Source organism: Sebastes fasciatus, chromosome 19, assembly GCF_043250625.1.
Source record: "Sebastes fasciatus isolate fSebFas1 chromosome 19, fSebFas1.pri, whole genome shotgun sequence".
Taxonomy (NCBI): domain Eukaryota; kingdom Metazoa; phylum Chordata; class Actinopteri; order Perciformes; family Sebastidae; genus Sebastes; species Sebastes fasciatus.
Genome location: NC_133813.1, coordinates 21,058,855 through 21,079,968, shown reverse-complemented (window position 1 = coordinate 21,079,968; position 21,114 = coordinate 21,058,855). Strand labels below are relative to the sequence as shown.

General features: G+C 40.7%; 1 protein-coding gene across 1 annotated transcript; it reads right to left on the bottom strand.

Moving 5' to 3' along the window:
* Positions 1-4,964: 4,964 nt before the first annotated feature.
* antxr1b (ANTXR cell adhesion molecule 1b) lies at positions 4,965-21,015 on the bottom strand. Its single transcript, XM_074618152.1, has 18 exons — positions 20,543-21,015; positions 18,419-18,490; positions 17,414-17,485; positions 17,224-17,305; positions 17,062-17,095; positions 16,836-16,915; positions 15,770-15,838; positions 15,588-15,668; positions 15,408-15,468; positions 15,074-15,172; positions 13,279-13,348; positions 13,091-13,169; positions 12,275-12,370; positions 12,134-12,175; positions 11,940-12,032; positions 8,686-8,844; positions 7,250-7,330; positions 4,965-6,536 (listed from the first exon to the last, which is right to left on the bottom strand). Exons 1-18 carry the CDS (start codon positions 20,695-20,697, stop codon positions 6,159-6,161), a joined length of 1,803 nt encoding a protein of 600 aa, XP_074474253.1. The 5' UTR covers positions 20,698-21,015; the 3' UTR covers positions 4,965-6,158.
* Between the last annotated feature and the right edge of the window lie 99 nt (positions 21,016-21,114).

Below are 21,114 nucleotides of genomic sequence, written 5' to 3'. Positions count from 1 at the left end.
AGACATTTTCTTCTTACTAGTATGTAGTATGGGCACTACTGTTTTTCCTAAAATATAATGGAGTATATAGAAAAACAGTAGTCCCATCATGTGCCCAAAGACTAGATATAGTTTGACTGTTTTCGAAAATTGCTTCACATTTGTGCTATAGGCAAGCCCAGAGAACACTTCCACACCAGTTATAGGCACAAATGGATTAAGAAGACAACAATATACAGTGCCGCAGGGTTTTGAAGACGTTGTTTCATGTCTCTAGTGTGTTGATAGACTTGCTGAGATTAACTTTGTGTGGATGATGAGTCCCTATTCTTCTTTATTCTACTGTAGATGCAGCAGGATGTTGTGGCTCCACATGCTACTATTGCAGTCTTGTCCTTGACTCTGAGGAAGGGCAGCCAAAGGTAGACTATTTCCAGGAAAGTTTTTTAGTTTATCTTCATTTTTATTCATGCTAGCTTAAAGAAAATAAAGAGGTAAAATGGAAAACACTATAAACACAGGTGACTGTCAGATCTGATCCCCCAATAAACCAGCACTAAAACATGCAGCTTGAACTTCTACATACTTGAGGAGGAAAAGGGTGAGTTGTGTGAAATATGAGCTGCTTGTTTTTACTCAACAATACGTAAAACGTCATGTGAGCGTAGATTTAGTAAGAGCTGGAAAAAGAGGAGAGCGAGCCAGGTCGTGAGCTGATTTCATCAGAGTAAACATGTCAGGATTTGTGTACGTAAATGGAAATAGATAAGTCTGAAGCTTTCCTGTGAATTAGCTCATGGATGTGTGTAAAGCTACACTGTGAGGTTGCTTCACCGTGGAGCTGATTAGCTGTGTGACGTCAGTGATTGCCATTGTTTGTGCAGCCAAGGTAGACTGTGTCACTACGCCAAGTTGAGGCCACTTCCAATCCTCCTTAAAGTGAAACATATTCATGTGCTCTGGGGTTATTTACTGATGTCACAGATGGCACTAAACATTGAGGGTCTAAAAATTAGTAAAGGAAGATCAAGAAGGAAGTTGATTTGATCATTCATATGGTTTTGTTTTGTTAGAAATGTGAGAATTTAATATTGTGTTATATGTTTGACAGTAAAAAGGACAAACCGCCAAAACAAAGCTAAAAAACAGGCAGAAAAAGGATTAAAAATAGACAAAAAATACTTTTAAGTGGCCCCAAAGGGCTCAACTTGCCCCATCTTTATGCTCCAGTTATATGCTCTTCAACAGGAAGGTAAACATTTTGTTAACCTCAACCGTAAAGTGTTAAGCTGCGTGAATACCTCTTCCAGATCTCCATGGCATCATAGTTGGATTTTGATTTTATTGTCTGCCCTGAATCCGACTGCCTTGGCTCCTGGCAGTCCTCTCAGAAACGCCTCCATGAGCTCACTGCCCACAGGTCTGCGAGTCCGTATGCGTGCATCTGTGAAAGCATTTACAAATGAAGAAAGATCTAAAAGCACATGGAAAAGCTATATTAGGATTTATTTTAGTAGATCTGAGTGGAAAAAAGAGTCAGCTGACTCGCCGCTCATTTGGCTTGTTGCGTAATTTCAAATTCTCAAATGTTTTTTATTTAGAGAGTCTACACACATTTTACCCCAAATGGAAACTATTTACTCCAAACTGTTCAGAGTTATAAATAAAGTAAATAATTCACGTTATTCATCCTTCTGTTAATCCAGCCACTTTCTAGCATTTGTACATTTCCTGCAGTGCCAGCCAGGAAAGCAGAGCAGCCCAGATGTGCTTTTCACAGCAAATTCCTCCAGTTTCTCCATAATGGTGGTGACCAAAATATATTTGTATGGAGACATTCTGGGGGCATCTTTACCAGGTGTAACAACCATCTCAACCGCAGCTCAACTCCTCTTGTCAAAGATGTAAAGCCTTATATTTGTTGTTTGTATTATTATTGTGTACTTTCTGAAAGCATTGCAGGCATCAAAGCAAACTTACAATTTATAAAATCCATTTAAATCTGTTTAGAGCAAATACTTTAGGTAAAGTGAATTCATATATCCTAATATATTTAATGGCCTTTAAAGGAACAGTGTGTAACATTTAGGGGATATGTTGGCAGAAAAGGAATTTAATCTTAATAAGTATGTTTTCTTTAGTGTATAATCACCTGAAAATATGAATCGTTGTGTTTCCGTTACTTTAGAATGAACCGTTTATATCTACATACGGAGCGGGTCCTCTTCACAGAGCCGGCCGCCATGTTTCTACAGTAGCCCAGAACGGACAAACCAAACACTGGCACTAGATAGGGACATTTCGGTTTTTGCGTACACACATGAGAGATGTATCAGTTGGTTGCATTGTGCAACCTCACGGCTAAATGCCCCCAAATCCTACACACTGCACCTTTAACTTGTCTGGTTGTAACCAGGGGCCTGGTTTAAAACGTCTTTAATTTCATTGTTAGGACAAATAGTGCCTTCAAATGAGGTCGTGTTTATCGTGTTCACGAGTTTAGCCCATATGAACGCCCCCCTCTTGTGGTATTCACAACCTTGTGAGTGGTAAGTTTCACAAGTTGTGACGTAATGATGTCAGAAATGGCGGAGGCCATGAAAGTTCATTTTTCGGTACATAATAAGTGAATATATTCCAATTTTAGTCATATTGATTTTCTTCGTAATACTATATGTGTGGAAAATGTTGATATACATTATGCCTTTGCATTTCCTTCATTATGTTACCCGCTTGCTAAATTTTTAGCCTCTGTGGCTTCTACACGCCAACAGTAACGTTAATAATGCGGTTGCTTAGCAGCCGTGTTCTTCTCGACTTAACCACTTGAATGCCACGAATACCGTGTACACGACTTCCCATGTTGTAAACACAAGCTCACGAGTTTCATTTGAAGGCACCATTAGTTGATCAGTTGTTTTTAAAGTTAAAGGCCCTGCACACCCACGCAGGTGTTTTTAATTATGCTTCATTATGCTTTTAATTGTTGATTAGACCTCCGCTCAGATTGGGTTTATTACATGATGTAACCAAGCAATAAAAGTCCTGCTCTGTGTCTGAAATCCCTCCCTATATACTATGTATTACGCTATATTTATCCCCCATTTTATTTGAGAGTGAGATCATTCTGAGTGTAAAATGTATTCCCTCTATGCCTCACAAATAATTCCCATAGCAAACATTTAGACTCGTCATAGCAGTGAAAGCACAGGTGTAACTAATAACATTAACGATGCCTCTTCTATTGAAGGGTCTTTGTAGGCCGACAGTAAGTCATGACAGCGAGCCAGCATGACAGACATCTTTTATCTGTTCCTTAAATACCACTGTTCTGCCCTGGCCGCTAAATCAGTCTAATGTGGTTTTCCAAAGGTCACTTTTGTTGGTGCTATACGTAACTTTAAAGGGGACATATCGTGCTCATATCCTGGTTCATACTTTTATTTTGGGTTTCTCCTAGGGATTTTCCCACCGGTTAATAAACTTATGACACCAGTGTTACCGATTACACCGGACATTTTACGAGAAAAGATGATGGTCAATATGTGTAGCGCGCTTACTTTGATCTTTAACGTCGGGTGTCTGGCCTTTCTGGTAGAGCTTTCGCTGCAGGGCCGCAGGTTTCCACCCGGCGCTGCTCCGCCGCACACACCGGCTGCGACCGCTCCGTCCTCCTCACGGCGATTGCCTCATTAACGTTATGGTTCCCTTTTAGCATTGGGTTTAAATCTGAAATATTGTCAAATAGGCGCTTTTGCTTATCGCTTCGACACCAAATCTTCCGCCATCGTCTCGTCTTTCAACTCTCTCGTTCCGTGTGTGTGAAATATGACACCTGCTACTCTGAGCTGAGACTCCGTACAGAGCAGACACTTTCACTTCACGAAAATGAACTAAATGGGTTTTATTTCTGTAAAAAAAAGCAAAACGACAGTGGGGTCGGTGGGTACATAATGTAATCGGTGTGTGCCCGACCACCGTGTAACATCGGTAACACCGACTGCCGTGGCAAGTTTAGTTAATTCTAGAACATGTTTTCATGCTTTAATGTTCAAAGAACACTTTATTTTTCTCATACTGTCTGTCTAAATATACCTGTATTCACCCTCTGTCTGAAATGCTCCGTTTTAGCGCCTGTCTCTTTAAGACCCCCTCCCAAAAAAAAACAGTCGGCTCTGATTGGCTTGCAAAAAAACATGGTGCACCTTTGTAAAGGTAGTTGTCAAGCTGTGGGCGGTATATTCTAATGATCCTACATGTGACACATAGGAAGGGGAGACAAATCTGAATGGCTTGTTGAATCAAGCAGTAGGCAGTCCACAAAAAACTGACTGGGTTGTCTTATTTCACAGTTTGTGGGTTGATAGACAGTCCCAAAGGTGTGTCCCCTTTTAAATAGCTACTTACAGTCAGCCAAATATGTAACTCCTGTGTTTAGAGAGCTTCTTGCAGACAGCTTTACAAATTAAAGTCTCTGGTTTCTAACTGTATGGTTTTAGATCTTATTAGCATTCATTGGGCTTGTCTCTCTGTAGGGGACTCTGTTTATGACATTAATGTATAAATCTTCATGGAATAGTTTGACATTTTGCGAAATACACTTTCTTGCTAAGAGTTAGATGAGAGGATTGATACCACTCATGTCTACACACTGAAAAAGTTATAAAAAAATGTCCCTACCAGCAGCTCTAAAACTCACCAATAAACAAGTTAAACCTTGTGTGTCCATACACACAAACATAAATGTCAAAACAGCAAGTTGCAGTTTAATGGGGAGTGACACACTGGAACTATTATAGTCACTTACTTCATAAACAAGTCACCTGCTGGCTCTATATTTACCATAAGCATAACCGTAGTATCGACCTTCTTATCCAACTCTCGGCAAGAAAGCAAAAAAAATTTACTTCCCAAAATGTCAAACTATTCCTTTAACTGCCCTCCATACTGTTACCTAAAAAGATCATGAAAATATACATCCTGTATATATTTCTGTGATTTAATGAATATTCATTCACAAAATATACATTTTCCAAGACGGCACTGTCTTGCATGTATAAAACACATGACGCAGTTGCTGAGCCATTGGATTTTCAGCTGTTAAAGGGACTGTTTGTAACGTTTTAAGCGTATAAATGTACCGGGTCGGGACACATGCGCCCTCGCATATGCGCACTCGCGTGTGGCTGGCGTCCCCGCGCCTCTGCCTGCTTGCCTTCACTCAGACAGCGCGCGCATTCTCGCGTACTCGCTCCACCTCTAGACGTGAACGCGCGCTCACTCCACACTGCAGAAGAGTTAGTTTAGCTCTGAGAATATCTAGTGAATGTACAGTGGACGTTTGTGCAGAAATAAATGCTGCAGCTTCACCAGACAAACAGAGGTTTTCCGAGTCTTGTGAAGGGACGGGACTCTGCAGAGAGAAACCTTGTCGTCTCGTTACCGACTGGGTGCCGGTGTCTCCCTGTTCACTCCGGCTGCGGGCGGAGGGTGACGAGTTTCTCGCTGCGGAGCCCCGCTGCTGAAGCCTGCGCTGAGGCAGGAGAAGCAAACACAGTATCAGCAGTGATTCATGGAGAGACCTTCGTCTGGTCAGCTAACATTACTGCCAAGCAGCTGAAATATAGAGTGATATTGTGGTTTTAGCTGACGTATGTCGCCTCACTGTTTTGAGCGATGCTCGTTCATGTCTATGTAGAGCGAGCAAGCGCGAGCCCGACGCTGACTTTCGTTGATTTGACAGACACAGGTGTCGCTGTTAAGAAGCATTTCTGAAAGTTACAAATAGTCCCTTTAAACTCAGTAATGATTATAGTTTTTCACTGCGCAAAGCAGTGAACTATTCGTTCGAATCAAAAGATTCACATCAGGCAAAGGCTAAAATGCAAGTTTATACGACTCTGTAGCGCATCGCAATGCTTGACCAATGTGTCTGATTTGATATTAGTAAGAAAAGTTCTTAAAAGATGAATAAATTGCTTAGCTCCAATAGCATTTAATAGCCAAAGCTGTGCTCGCTATACACTAAATGTTCAAGTCATCGTTCGTGGCACGTCATGCGTGTTGAGTTGAATCACCGGCTGCAGCCTCAACGTTAAACAGTCAAACAGTTAAACAGGATCCTTTCAGGTTTCCATCCTGCAGAACTCGGATCCTTTTTTGTGTTTTTTTTTTAATCATCAGAAGTCCTCATGAGTGGGGCGTGGAGGAGGGCGTGACGGAGGAGGCGCTCTACACGGGGGTGGACCCTGAGGTGGAGGCGGTAGGGTGCCAGTTGGAGACGGGGGTGCAGAGATAGAGCCCATGTTGGAAGGAGGCAGGGCTCTGTTTGGAGGTGGCGTGTACATGGGAGGGGTGGTGGAGGACGGGGGAGGAGTGGACGGCAGAGGGGGGAGCGTTGAAGTTGGCGAAGGGGGCAGATGGAAGACTTGGCTGCCCTCTGACGGACGACGCCGGTAGCTGTGGGGCAAAGTGTAGACGGGCATGGAGTCATGGTTGTAGATGGGATAGCGAGGAGCAGGGTAGGATTTGTCGCGGGTGAAGTTTATGCACTTGCCCTGTAATGAAGAAGAACAAAAAGTAATCAGAGATCATTGAGGCTGGTTTTGTTTATGAACTGTGCAATGTGAGATGTAAAAGAAAAGCTAAACTGCAGATATTCCATGAACAATTACTGTGGCACAGCGATTGGCAGGCTTGGAGGGGTACAGCTCTCAACAGATGGAAAGAGGAAATTCCTCCGTTAGTGAGTGTCATGGAAGGAAACAGCATTCCTGCCAGCCCAGTCGAGCTGACGCTGGGAGCTGGAGCATCTACTCTAAATGACTTCTGCAGACGAGAGCATTCCTCCAGACAATACTGCAGTTGCTTTTACCTTTTGTCTACTCTCTTTGACACTTGAGGGTTTTGCTCAAAGTCACTTTGATGCAGCTTTGACTTTTTAAAAATGTTTAGTCCATGGAAAACGTGTAATTAATGTCTTGCAGATAAGATTTCTATTATTCTGATCCTTTGCTGATCCGTGATCCTTCGCTCCAAACTTCCTTTGTGCCTCATTTCCAGAGGTCATGAATTTGAGCTCTTGGTAAATTCTTTATCACATCTGTCTGCCAAAAGTTGACATGGTCGGGTTACAATCTTATTAACTGCTTTGTTTTGAATGTGTTCTTATCTTACAGCTGTAAAGAGATGATCCTGTTTTTCATCATTCCTTAGAGGAAGTCACAACTTTCCATTATTCTGTCGTCTCTGGCTTGTCGTTGTGTCTCACCTTGTCTCCAGGATGAGGTCGCATCACAGACACTCGATCATAGCCTTTCCTCAGGAAGACACACAAAGCATCCAGTTTGCCCTGTAGAGAGATGATCACAGATGGCAGCACAAATAAAAAAACAATATATCATATCAGTGATCTCTGATAACAACCGTAATATTACAGAGGTCCTATTATGCTTTTGTGCGTTTTCCCTTTCCTTTAGTGTGTTATATAGTTTTTTTGTGCATGTAAAATGTCTACAAAGGTCACAAAGCCAAACGTCCAGGCCAAAGGAAGTTAATTTCCCCCACAGAAACACTGCTCATGAACTGCCTGAAATGCCTTGATTGAAGTCCCGCCTTTTCTTCTGTAAAGTGGTGATGTCACCGAGTAATACATTTGCATAATGCCTGCCTAATGGCTAGTTTGGCACACCCTCAAATAAAGCTAGTTAGAGCAGAGCTGGAGCGAAGTCCAAAGAGTTTGGTTTGGTTGACCAATCACAACAGAGTGGGCCAGCTGACCAATCAGATCAGACTGGGCTTTTCAGCGCTCAAACAGAGCATTTCAGGCAGAGGTTGAAAAGAGGTGCTGCAGCACAGACAGCATGAGAGAAATAAAGCGTTTTTAATTACATTAAAGCATGTAAACATGTTCTAGTAGAAACCCCATATATGTATGCACCTGAAAATGAGCATAATAGGTCCTCCTTAACATAATCTGTGGGCAGTGCAGCACCAACAATCCTTTTGAAAACTGTGTTAATAACAAGCAGGGTTTGTCTGTTTATTTGTGACTGCCAGACTGTATCTGCTCCACTTTGTGCTCCAGATGCCTCTTTTTGATTCTTGCATAGGAAGCTTTAAATGATAGAGCGACAGATAAACAAAGATTGTATTTAGTTAGAAATAACACCCGCTCAACAGATTCCATATTCAGGGGTGAACTCGGTTCATGTCTGGTTCGTATTACCCTCCATCCAGCTGACTAATATGTCAGGAAACATATTTTATTAACTATTTCCTGGTCACACATCGTTCCCCAGACAAATAATATTTTTAGATAATGGTGGATGGTAGCCATCATAAGGAAGAGGTCTTTGTGTTTTAAAACATCTGGAACTTACATCATGCTGTATATTACATATGTCAACATTATGTAATTCATGCTGTGAAGTAGATTTGCTGACAGTTAGACGTCTCTATGACAACTGAGCAAACTGAGGAAGACCATAAGATGTGGTTTAAAGCTCTGGAAAAAGCTAGGCAGTGGACCTTAAGCTCAGAAGTTTTTGTTAAAGTATTTAATACTCTTAAAAAAACTTTAAAATAAGCAAAATATGAACAGACATCTTACAAATTACAAAATCAAGCACAAAATAAGACTAACATGCACCGAATCCCGAAAGTCCTGAGTGAATTAATAGATAACACAATAAAAAACTGGAGCACCTTGATGGGAGAGTACCACTTCTGCGCGCGGATAGGTTTGTGCACGTTGTAGTACGGCCGTGGTGGATCAAACTCCTCCTCGGGCATCACAACTCGAGCGTTTTTGGCTTTTTCCAATTTGGCTCCTTCTTCAGTCGAGCCTTTATCTCCCCATCGGACCTAAACAGAAACAAAAGCTTTCAGCACTGTTCTGTGGTCAGTGACGAATAGCAGGCATGGGAAATCAACCATCATATTTGGTTACATTCGCTATGGAAGCAGAGAGCTGCCATGTTTCCAATTATTTTTAGCCACGTTAGCAGTGTGGCTCTGGTAATGTTTCACCATTTTAGTCCAGACCGAAATAGCTCAAGAACTGTTGGATGGATTGCCATGAAGTTCATTGTTACCAGATGATGAATTCTACTGGCTTTGGTGATCCACTGACTTTTACTACCATGCTACCATGAGCTTTTTTGGTTTCTAGAGAAATATCTCAAACAACTATTGGATGGATTGTCATTGTTTCTTAAAAGTCCAGTGTGTTTGTTGCATTTCGGATGATCTATTAGCAGAAATGGAATATCATTTTCAATAGTGTATAATCACCCAAAGCTAAGAATTGTTGTGTTTTCGTTAGCTTAGAATGAGCCCTTCATATCTCCATAGGGAGCGGGTCCTCTTCACAGAGTCCACCATGTTGCTCCGCCATGTTTCTACAGTAGCCCTGAATGGACAAACCAAACTCCGGCTCTAGACAGAGCCCTCCACGTTTTTATGTTGCCTAAAGGCCAGCGTAGTTCTCCGACACGCTTGTGAAACTGCAGTAATGAGAGTTTCAGAGTAAAAAACCATAGTACCGCCAGCCGCCCTCTGACATCCATTGTGTTATTATGGTAAGAGGTCTAGTAGGATGGCCTCTGAGCGAGGCGAACGGCGTTACCACGGTTTTTCCACTCGGCGGCTCACGTTACCGCAGTCTTGGAAAGGGAGGATTGAGCGGAGGTATACTCGGTTGGTTGCAATCTGCAACCAAACCACGAGATGTTGCCAAATCCTACACACTGTACCTTTTAACTTTTTCTGCAGCGCCATAGACAGGTTTTCCAATAGTTGTTCAATAGCTGGTTTATGACCAAATGCCTGTAAAACTAATGACATTCCCATCAGCCTTGGCTATACTTTGCATTTAGTCCTAAGTAGTGAATGTTAGCATGCTAACTCACTAATCTAAGATGGTGATCATGCAACACTGTACCTGCTAAACCTGCTAGCATTGTCATTATGAGCTTGTTGGCATGCTGACTTTTAAATTGTTATTTTGAGATCATAAGACAATTTAATCACATCAGCTCCAGGAGAACCCATTTTTACCAAATGCCTCTGCTTCTGCATTAAATGACTGCGACTGTCGTAAATGATCTCAATGATGTCAATCTTCGCAACAACTTGACGCTTTATTTTTACATATAAAAATTACTCTTTCCTTGCATATCCAGATGTCTGTGGCATGTCTACATGGAGTTTAATTAAACCCAGTCCTCTGAAATCCGCAAGAAATCAGAAGTTGGCTCCCTTACCTCTAAATTTTAATTGCGACAATTTCTGTTCCAAAGTTTCCGATTTGGGATTTTTCCTAAGCCTCTCAAAGAACAGCAATTAATTTAAACCTGTTTTATAACATAAAACCTCAAAATTCCACAAGACACCCACTGCCAAAGGAAGCCTGTCTTCTTAAATGTAAAGAATGTTTCACTAAAGCACTTTTTCAAGTTGTTTTATCATTACCTCGATGCTCACTAAAAAAGCTAAAGTAAATGTCGAGAACGATCCATCACGTCGGGAGTGAAACCAGCTCTGTCAAAGCAACCTTGGAAGTTCATTACTCAGATTTACTCCCTTACAGCTGCCACAGACGGGCCATGAAGGCTTTAACTTGGCAGAGAACGCACTTAAATGAAGCTGTGCATATTTTCCGTTGCTCTGTTTGGAAGCGGTGGCGCTTCAAGGCTTCGAGTTCACAGCACAGACTCCTCAGCCTGTACTACCAGTGTGTAAAGCACTTCACACTTCTGTGTCCTTGACCTTCATCCTCTTAGACAGCAGACACATCTGGTCCCTCTTGACCTGCGGACATCTCATTTTTTGTTGTTCACATACTGTATCGGGTAGCACAGGGCTCAAATGTCTGACTGCCTCTTCTCATTCCACAAGAAATCTCTTGACAACGTGACTTTTCTTTCCACTGCTTACCTTTTCCTTCCTTTCAAAAATCCAAGCCTTTACACAAGAGTTCACCTTCATTTCTCCTGAGCAGACTGCCAAAAAACCAAAGACACTGGCCTGTTGTGTAACCAACCACAAACAAATCACGCAAGCTTGCTAACAGAGAACACATCCTAGCCTCCGGACTTTTGGTAAATCTGTCATGTTTGCAGTTTACTTGCCAGATGGCCTCATCTGGACTCTCGCAGCAACAAAGTGACTCAGTCGCTTCCAGCATGGACTTGCATACTCATCTTTTTTTAAGGAATGAGTCCCTTCCTGTCTCCTTTTGTATTCCTGCTGTATTTGTGTTTGATCTCTCTCAAAGTAGCCGCGTGCTAGACTCGAGACCGCCACGTGTTTCGTCTATGAACCTGAAGACGGTTCATGGATACAGACATGCAGTCGATTTCATTTGAATATTTTAAAGATTTCATGTTTGATATTGAAAAAAGCAGAATTTAGTTGCACTAAAAACACATGTATAGGTTTGATTCAGTGTAAGAAAGACCTCTGTGCAACGTACACATAAATATGATTTGATTGAGATTTTAAAGATTAAGATTTCCACTATTTTGGTGAATTTAAAGGTGCTATATGCAAGATTGGGAGCATTTCTGTTGCCTCTGCAATGCTCTCAACATGGCGACGGCTGAATCAGCGGCTCATAGCTAACAGTGCTAACAGTGAAAACAACGGCAAAACTGCTGAAAGAGCTAACGGTGTTAACCTGGGGTGGAACCGGAGGGTGGGTGCTACGCTACGCCAAACACCGTCGGTCCCAACAGCGTTATCAGCTGTAACCGCTGTATGAGAGCGGTGCAGAGCGGTGCAGAGCGGTGCAGAGCGGCGGCCGTGAGCTAGCCAGTGGGGCACGCTCACATGCATGAACATGCCCTTAAAGAATGTACTTTAAGTCAGTTTCAAAGTATCAGGAAAACATTGTTGAACACTAACTTTCAATACATATTAATTCATTTGCTATCCGGGTTGCCGTTCTCTCTTTCTACCTCCATTCTCTTGATGCCTCCGACTCCACGTCCTCCGTAGTACGATGCGTCCACCGTGGGCCACCTCTTCTTGGGAAAACCATCCTCATCATCCTGAAGATGAAAGCAAATACATGAGACCATGATTCACAAACAAGGTAATGATTACTGTAAAGAAATGAATATGGGTGCAGAAATGTGAAGAAACTACTTACAGAGCTGTCGTCTATTACTGGAGGAGGTGGTTCATGAATGACCTGCAAAAACACAAAAAAGTAATATGCGTCGGTGTGTCCTATAACATAAACACATTTGTATGTTCTTCAGTCCGAGAGGATCCATGATCGCCGCCGTACCACAGTGCAGCAGAGAGGCCAGAACCACCACAGCAGAAGGATGGTGAGCAGCAGCAGCAGGATGAGCAGAGCGATGGCCACAAAGGTCCCGTCAGACTAGAGGGGAGAATAGATACAGGACATAATAACCAGGGTGAGTATATACCGCACCAAACCTGTACACAACTTTACTCAACCTCATGTTGCTTTGTCAAAACGTCATAGTTTGCTTTTGTGTTTAAATGATTTTTATATTTATTTTATATCGATACAACTTTCACTTTTCAACCAAAGCTAGTCATCATATCAATTGGCTATTTCATGTCTTCTGAACAATATTTATCAGGGTGAGAAATAGTTTCAGAGAACATTATGGATTACTTTCAAATTGTATAACATCTTGTCAGCGTCAAGCAGGGATGTATTATAAGAACTGGATACCAGACCCCAAGATGGCGCCTATTTATTCCAATGAGAATTGCTCGTCTGGCGCACACCATGGATGAATAAAGGGAACTGGATTCAGGGTTGGAGGCGGGGGCGGAGTTCATTCCTATGAGAGTTGCTCAGTGGCGCATGAAGCAAAAAAAAGCTTGACTTCTGACTATAAAAGTACCCGGATCATCCAGCAATCTTCCGTATCCATTGGGCCCATACAGCAGGCGCAGTAGCGTTTCCTTTAACACCGCCTCCCAGCCCTCAGTCTGGGTCTCATTCACATGAACGGAGGAAGATAAATAACTCTGGATTCAGCTATTAGTGCATTTTACCTCTTTTAGGACCTAATGATTTAAAAAAAAAAAGGGCTGTTCGGATCTTGCTTTACATTGTACTCACACAAGTGACTGCAGTAATTGTGATGGAGCTTGATATGAAACTCAGGCCATTATTCATGCTCACGTAGAGAGTGGCAGACCTGTAGGAATGGTAGGAGAATGGTAAATTAGAGCGATGAAAGTCGGCCCATTCAGTACTCAGTCTAATACGACCCAGGCTGTCTGTGAACGGTAACAGTAATCACTTACGTTCCCTCTTTTTCCAGAACGGGAGCTGGGCACAAAAGGTAGGTATCTCTCACCACCAACGGTCTTTTCACTGCGGAAATTAACAGAAGAATTTGTATCATGATATGCTTTAATGATGTGATTTGAGGGGTAAATTACAAGATAAGTCAGAATCATTGGTGAAAAAGAAAGTAAAGTGATGCAAAGGAAAAACGTTTGCTTGATTCTTCTCTACCAGTCCTGCAACTTCAGGAGATTCAAGCCTCAAAATATTCTTTTTTGTTATTGAATCCTTGGACTTCCTCTCCTTATGGAAAACGAAGCAAATGAGGGAGGGTTGTGGTTTATTTACCCTGGCTGAGTGGGTGTCTAGTGTGTGCAAAGACAGTGCTCGTCCCTGATGAGATCCACATTCCCCTGCAGACATCTGAGACTCGTTGAGCGTTATACCAGCTGATTTAAAGAAGGGGAAGATGGTGTTGATGGTTTTTGAGGGGAGGACGGGGATTTAAATCATTGTGAGCCGCAAAGAGCCGCTCTCCCCCCCGCCCGTCCCCATCTGTATGGCCACAACTAACTTGGAACAATGATGTTAATGGCTGCTGAGGGAAACTGCTGCTTTTCTATTCTATCTATTAATAGTTTGGATTCACACACCTACACACCTCCTGTTGTCTTCAGTCAATCGCTTCACGATATAACGTGGACAACAGAGGATGAGGTGATACAGTTACGTATACTGGTTAATATGTTATGTTTGAACAGATCCATGCTAGTCGTTTCCTTCTGTTTACAGTCTTTTTTCTCTTTTGGGGCAGAACTGCACCACAAGCTCTCACATTTAACATATTGCAGCCTTGTAAAGTTAATATGGCTAACTTGTTATTTGCCTATTTACAAATCCAGCAGACACACAGCAATCATCTGAAGTCATGTGTCTGGCGAACTGATACATGTAACTCCAATATTCACTCTCTTTTAGCTCCATTTTGGTCTCCACCAACAGTATCCATCTCTTTAGCTGCACATTTACTCAAGTAGAGTACTTAACTACAATTTTTAGGTACCTTACTTGAGTATTTCCATTTTCTGCTACTTTATAATTGTACTTTATACTACTTTTTATATTGTACTTTTTATTGCATTACATTTCTCTGACAGCTTTATTTACTGTACAAATGTATATTTTGTATTAATAATCTGAATCAACTAATACATTATTATATATTATTGTAGATTAAGCTGCCCAGCAGTTAAATATTTAAAATTTGCATCAATAATTATAACCCAATATATAATAATTATTATTATGGGCCATTCTGCATAATAATAAGTATTTTTCCTATTAATACTTGTATATTGTATATATACTAAGTCTATATTTGATTCTAATACTTTTGTAATAGATTAATTTTACACTGTGGTAAGTACTTCTTCCACAACTGTTAGCTGCTAAATACTCCACTATGTTCACCAGCTAGTTGCTAACTTTGTCTGTTTGCCGTTTGGTGCTGGGCACGTTGCATTGCAAGCTATAAAACCAAAACAATGAGCTGAAAGATGCTAAAACGCTCTGTAGAGCTGAGGAGGACTGCAGAGTCAGGTGAAAATTTGATGTGGGTTTGTCACTATACAAGTTACTCATTTCACATTACGCACTGATTTGACCCATCGTATTTATAAAAGTATGGATTAATACATCTTAAAACCACAAAAGACATCATAAAAAACCTTTTTAATCTCAAATTAGAAGTTTTCAATTCTACTATTTTTTTTTTGGTTTCAATTCTAGTAAAACCTTGGAGCATGTACTTACTCAAAGTAATTGTGTCATTGATGCGAAAGCTGCAGAGCACTTTCTGTACGTCTCGGGCGTGAAGGAAACCATTTCCTTTGATTACCACCTGGAAAGATTCTGGAAAGAAGTGTGATTAAATGGAACATATTTAATATTTTATAATCATCATATCATTTGTCTTTACAGGAGGATGTGCAATGTGTATTTTTGAAGAAGCTTACATAGTCATAAATGTAATCTGGTAATATATATACTGTATGCTTGTATGTAACTTTCAATTACAGTACAGTGTCATATCTAAACTAAATATGGTATAATATAAATAACACAGGTGTTTGTGTGTTTTCTTTACCTCCTTCACAGATGCTGGACGGCTCTACGGCCAGGATCTCAATGCATGATCGCTTCAGGATCTGAGAGGGAAAATAATAACATAAAAAGCTGAACTAAAGGTACAGTAGGTTAAATCATGCGATGAGGTATTTAATCATCTTTCTGTGATCTGAAAGTGCCATGCTTGTGTCTTTCGCACCGAGTCAATGACCCCTTGTAGCGCCTCAAATCCATCATTCACCGGGAAGACGTGCTCCGCACTGTCAGCTATCGTTGAAAGCTGTCGAGACAAATTACTGAATGATTAACTGATGTCTTATAGTTTGGACTGATTGATTCATCCGCTGGTTAACTGGTTTATTGGTTGACATATTGGTTTACCTGGGTTTCATTGAAGTCTTTTACTCCCACACAGTACACAGTGGCGCCCAACTGGCGCGCTCTGCCGGCCTGAGACATTACACAAACAACAAATAAGCTTCAGTAAAATGATGAATGAATCAGTAAATCACAATGGGGAGAAAAGTGCAGTTGCACTGCTATTTATGGGTCGAAACTTTAAAGCTTTTTCCACTTGTGGACAAGCCTCCATCAGTGATGTTGCTGCTAATGTTATTATGCCAGCTGCTGGAACACATCTGCTGTGACATCACTGAGAGTCATGTGACCACAAGCAAAACAAACCTGGAAGCTTTTAACCCAAAGAGGACAACACAGCAACGTCTCTGTCGTGTGTAATTCCAGCCCGTTAGTACGAAAAAGCGTATGAATTACACAATAATGCGCAAAGCATTTAGCACGCAATAAGAACGCCTTTCTTGTGTTCTTCTTGCTATGTAGTCTGTACTGACATCTGCGTAAATATGCTACGCTCTGAGTTATGTTATGTTGTTTCTGTACGTATTTTACTTAGTTTACGTACTTATTTTAAGGCCATCCATGATGTTTTTCCTAAACCTAACTAAGTGGTTTTGTTACCTCAACCTAACTGAGGACGTTACCTTAGTTTTGTTTTGTGGCGTGCAAATGACGCGAGAAAAGCCTAAAATGCGTCCTTATGACAAGCGGAATGTCCTTGTAATGTCATGCTATTTATACGCCTTCCTGTGAGACCGGGTTGGTAATTGACTGTGAATTTACAATTTAAGTTATGTAATTTTATATTATAGTCAAGTAACAAAGTGAGGGGAAAAATAAGTGACATGAATCATTAGTGACATGAATCATAAGTGACATGAATCATTATTACATGGCGTCTTGAGATAACTTCTGTTGTGATTTGACGCTATACAAAAATAAATTGATTTGATTTGATTTGATTTGATGAAGCCACATTATGCATTATTATTAACAGCTTTTGGGAAAAGGGTTGGTTTGAGGAAAGGTACAAAAGTTAATTATTGTAATGTTTAAATTATGCATTACACTCAGCTGGTTTTCAAGTCACCTCTCTTTGTGCCAGGTCAAACTGATTTTCCCTCAGTTCACCGTCCGTCAGGGCGATGATAACACTGGCTGTCCGGTAACCTGAAAGTCAGAGCCACAGATTGGAAAAAAATAGCCGTGTTTTTGTTGTTAATTCTGTCTTCATATGAAGATTTTACCACATGTTTGAATGGATAAAAAAAGTAGAAGGAATGATTAAGTGTTAAAAAGGAAAACGTTCTGCTCACCATCTCCAGTCCCGTAGTATATTTGCTCGCTGGCCTGAGAGAGAAGATTAGAGGCGTCAGTGACGGACTATAAATTTAAATGGGCCTCATTTAAAAAAGAGTTAAATGCCATACTGTTGGGTAAGTAGGATCAGTTTCCCATTGACTTAACAGATGTCTTACTCTTTGAAAACCTCTGTGCATGTAGGTGTCTCCACCTGGCTGCACCATGCTTAGCTCCTCCAGTCCGGCCCGAATCTGTTCTCTGATGAGAATAAGAATGTATATTAATTGAAATGGAAGAGATAATTACACTCAAATAAATACAACAGACATAAATAAAAGAGTGAGGCTACGCATGTATGTAGGCTACCTGTCTTCTGTTAGTGCCATGAGAGTCCTTCCGTCTGTTGAAAATACAATAAAAGACATCCGCAGCTGAGGACTGGAAAATAATAAGAAGAGACGACTGTCACGTTTTACATTCTGTTATTTTTCTCTGAGGTGAGACATTTCAGGCAAAAACATAGTGTTTTCATGCACTGGTCATTTTGATATTTTGGGATATTTTGCTTCCATAACATGTCTTCTTTCAGACTAGTCGAAAGAAAACATCCAAAATACACCTCTAGGTGTTTATTTTACTGCACTTTGTCTACTTGCATCTGTAGATTTCTCCTAAATTCACCAAAACTTAGCATTAGATAATGCCTCGTGCATATTTAAACATAACATTTCAGAAAACTTGTGATACAAAAGATAATTGTCTGGTAAAGGTTCTTGGTGATATCTGTTGGTTAAAATGTTTACCCTATTACCCTGTAGTGTCTTCAAAATGTATGGAATTTTACAATGCATATTTAAAGGCCGTTTTCTCAAAATGAGGTCTTTCTGCATACTCTGAGCCAGAAATCTCCACTTTACCCAACCAAACTTTACAATTTCATTCCTATCTATATTCTGAAGGTTTTACAGAGGGGGTTGTTCATATATCATTCATAGCCTGATTTATAGAACATTTTATTCCTAAAAAACGTTTTTTTTTGTATGGCTGTTGACATTATTTTCTGATTCTGATTGATAAAAAACAGATATCCAACATTCCCTCTATAAAAACCTTTGACTCTAATATGTCAACAAAATTATATAAGAATTTTCAACCTGTTTTTATCCAATGTTCAGATTTCTGTTCTGGAAATTTATGCAAATAAGCACAAATTTGATAAGATAATACATCATTTGCATATATAAACATACATTTTCAGAAAACTTAAAAACAATTGTCTTAATGTAAGTAATCAACTGGGGAAGTTTCATGGTGATATCCATTGGTTACATTTTTTCTCCCCTTAAATCTGATGTGTCTGTGCAGACCTACCTGATAAACTTGTGAGCCAGGTGGTCAACAAAGTAGTATATCTCATTCCAGTAATGTTGCACACTGCCAGACCTGAGAAGAAGATTCAAGGAATACCAAGTAACTAAAATGTTATAAGATGCCCTCCAGTTTCTACGTTTCTATGTCATGCAGTCCTTTTAGTAGTTGAACACAAACAATGAATCAACTTGTACATCATATAGCGAGATAAAACACTGCACTTTGCATCTACTCTATACTGTAAACATTGAAGCATGTGCTACAGTTTAAGGACTCGCAAAAGACAGAAAAAAGGTCAAAATAGATGAAGCTGAACTAACTGAAGTGATGCATAAAAAGGTGGAATGCCCCTTTGAAGCTTGAGTTGGCTTTTGAGATAGTGATGTGAGCCGATCAAGGACTGCATCATTTTTGCACTGTTTACATCTAATAATTATTTTCATTATTAATTAATCTGCTGAATCGTTTGGTCTATAAAATATCCGAAAATAGAGAAAGCCCATCTGTGTCTTCTACATAGTGAAACTTCACATAGAGAAGCCAGTGAGTTTTAAGCCTTTTGTATTTCCTTCTGAGTGCTGATGCTTAATATTTCCACATTTTCTCATGTGGCTTCACTGCTCATTTTTAAAATACCAAACAAAAAGTGAAGAAGTGCCACGTCGTTTTCTCAAATGTGCTTAGCTTCATGTCAACTCCTGATGTTGAAAACAGGTGCGGACTCGAGTCCAACAATCAGAAGATGAATCTAGCTTTAAAAGCAAAGTCAGCAATTATGAAAGCACAAATATGCATAACCTCTTCTCACGCTGCACTGCCTCTCTTCTTCTTCTCCTCCCTGTCTTATGTTTTCATTTATCCTGTGATGTGAGTCCCAGCGCAGAGACGGCCAAAAAACTCTGGATCTCTGGAACATCTGGCTCCAATGGAGAAAGGGTTGTGCAGACTGACGCAGAGAGAGCTGAAGTCGGGACTAAATGTGAGCTCCTGTCAGTGAAACGTGGCCGCACGTTGACAACAGGAATCCCTGCAGGGTACTTTATCATTTATCAAGCAAATGCATCAGCACTTTGCAAATGATTCATCGTTGTGAAAAGACACTTTCTGTCAACTTATAAGTTATAGATACTAGTGTTTTTATGTGATTGTTTAGAGGGAGGTGACAAAACTTAATCCAGGAGAACATTAAAATGAGCTGGCTAACAAAACAAGAACACATGACTTGACATTCAGGAGCTTCACGTTAGCTTCATGACAGTTTAATGGACAGTTAATTTAACCCTTATGTCTGCACTGACAGGGCACTCAGGTCTCTAGAAATCTGCTCCTGGGTTTGGTAAACAAAATGACACAGAATTGCAAATAGTCAACTAATTGATTGGTTGATTGACAGGAAATTAATCTTTTGATAATCAATCCATCATTTTCAGTCATTTTCAAGCAAAAGTGCCAACCATTCTCTAGTTCCAGCTTCTCCAATGTAAATATTTCTCTGCTTTATATGATTGTAAACTGAATATTTTCTAGTTTTGAACTGTTGGTCGGACAAAAGAAGACATTTGAAGACCTCACTTGAGACATGCGATGGGCGTTTTTCCCAATTTTTAGACCAAATCACTAATCAATTAACAATAAATGAACAAAGTTTACTCCTCGGTTTCAAAAATTGGAAAATGATGGAGCTATAAAATGTTGTGGTTGACACAAACCACATCCTAAACCACAAGAACTCATCAGATCTGATGACTGAATGAGTGTTTCACTCTCTCACCTTTTTATGATTCAACATTTAACTAACCTGCCACCTTAAGCAGAAGGAACTGGACAGGTGACATTTCAAAATAAACAGACATTATATCCTTGTGTGCCAGCTGGATTGACAGGCACTGAGCTTCGTTGTCACCTATTTGATTCTTTTTGTCTTTACGCAGCCCAAAAACCTGTCCTATTTTCAGTTAACTTAAAGCTGCTTTTACTTTTAAAGCTGCTAGTTATAGTACAGTAGCACATGTTTGTCATGCAAGTAGCCCATTAATGTCTTCTGGAGATCATTTGCACCTGTGTTTTCAAAGCTGTCTCAGATGAGTCATGCACCAAAAGCTGAGTAAAAGTAGAAGCACTCACTTGTCCAAAACAAAGTACAGGTCAAATCCTCCGTAGCAGGACGACCCTGCCTCCCTCCTGTCATGGATCTGCCCCGCGCTGCCGGCCACCAGGACCGCCACCAGCATGCCCAGTTCCACACCGAGCAGGACCTGCCTGCACCAGCACTGGGACATCACCCCAAGTTTAAGAGAAAGCACCAGCTCAACCAAAGAGAAGGTCAATATAAATTCTCTCCAGGTGGAGATTTTCCGCCACTTTCTCTCTCACAACACACTGATGAGGTCAGCCATGCTGTGCAGACCAGTCTCCAAGGCATTAAACACTCCTCTCTGGATCAGGGTCCCATCTCCTCAGCAGCAGATGTGTGCTGGCAGAGGAGGAGTGAAGCTGGTGGGACTGAGTCTTCGGCTCCCTCTCTCTCTCCACACTTAATCATTTCAGCACACGGTGCCATGAGTTCACATCAACAGCATTTCTTTTCAAAAGCCTTTGTTTCACTGTGTTGTTTTCTTCTGTTTGTCTGTACAGCTTTCTCCAGATATTTCTTCTTGCTAATACTTTTGTTTGTTTTTGTTCTTTAACTTTTCTTA

Excerpts from the sequence above, each read along its gene's own strand:
- antxr1b (XM_074618152.1), bottom strand. The coding sequence starts at position 20,697 with ATGTCCCAGTGCTGGTGCAGGCAGGTCCTGCTCGGTGTGGAACTGGGC. Across the intron at positions 17,486-18,418 it reads CTGGCTCACAAGTTTATCAG|TCCTCAGCTGCGGATGTCTT; the intron begins GTAGGTCTGCAC and ends ATTATTTTCCAG. Across the intron at positions 17,096-17,223 it reads TGCACAGAGGTTTTCAAAGA|GCCAGCGAGCAAATATACTA; the intron begins GTAAGACATCTG and ends CTTCTCTCTCAG.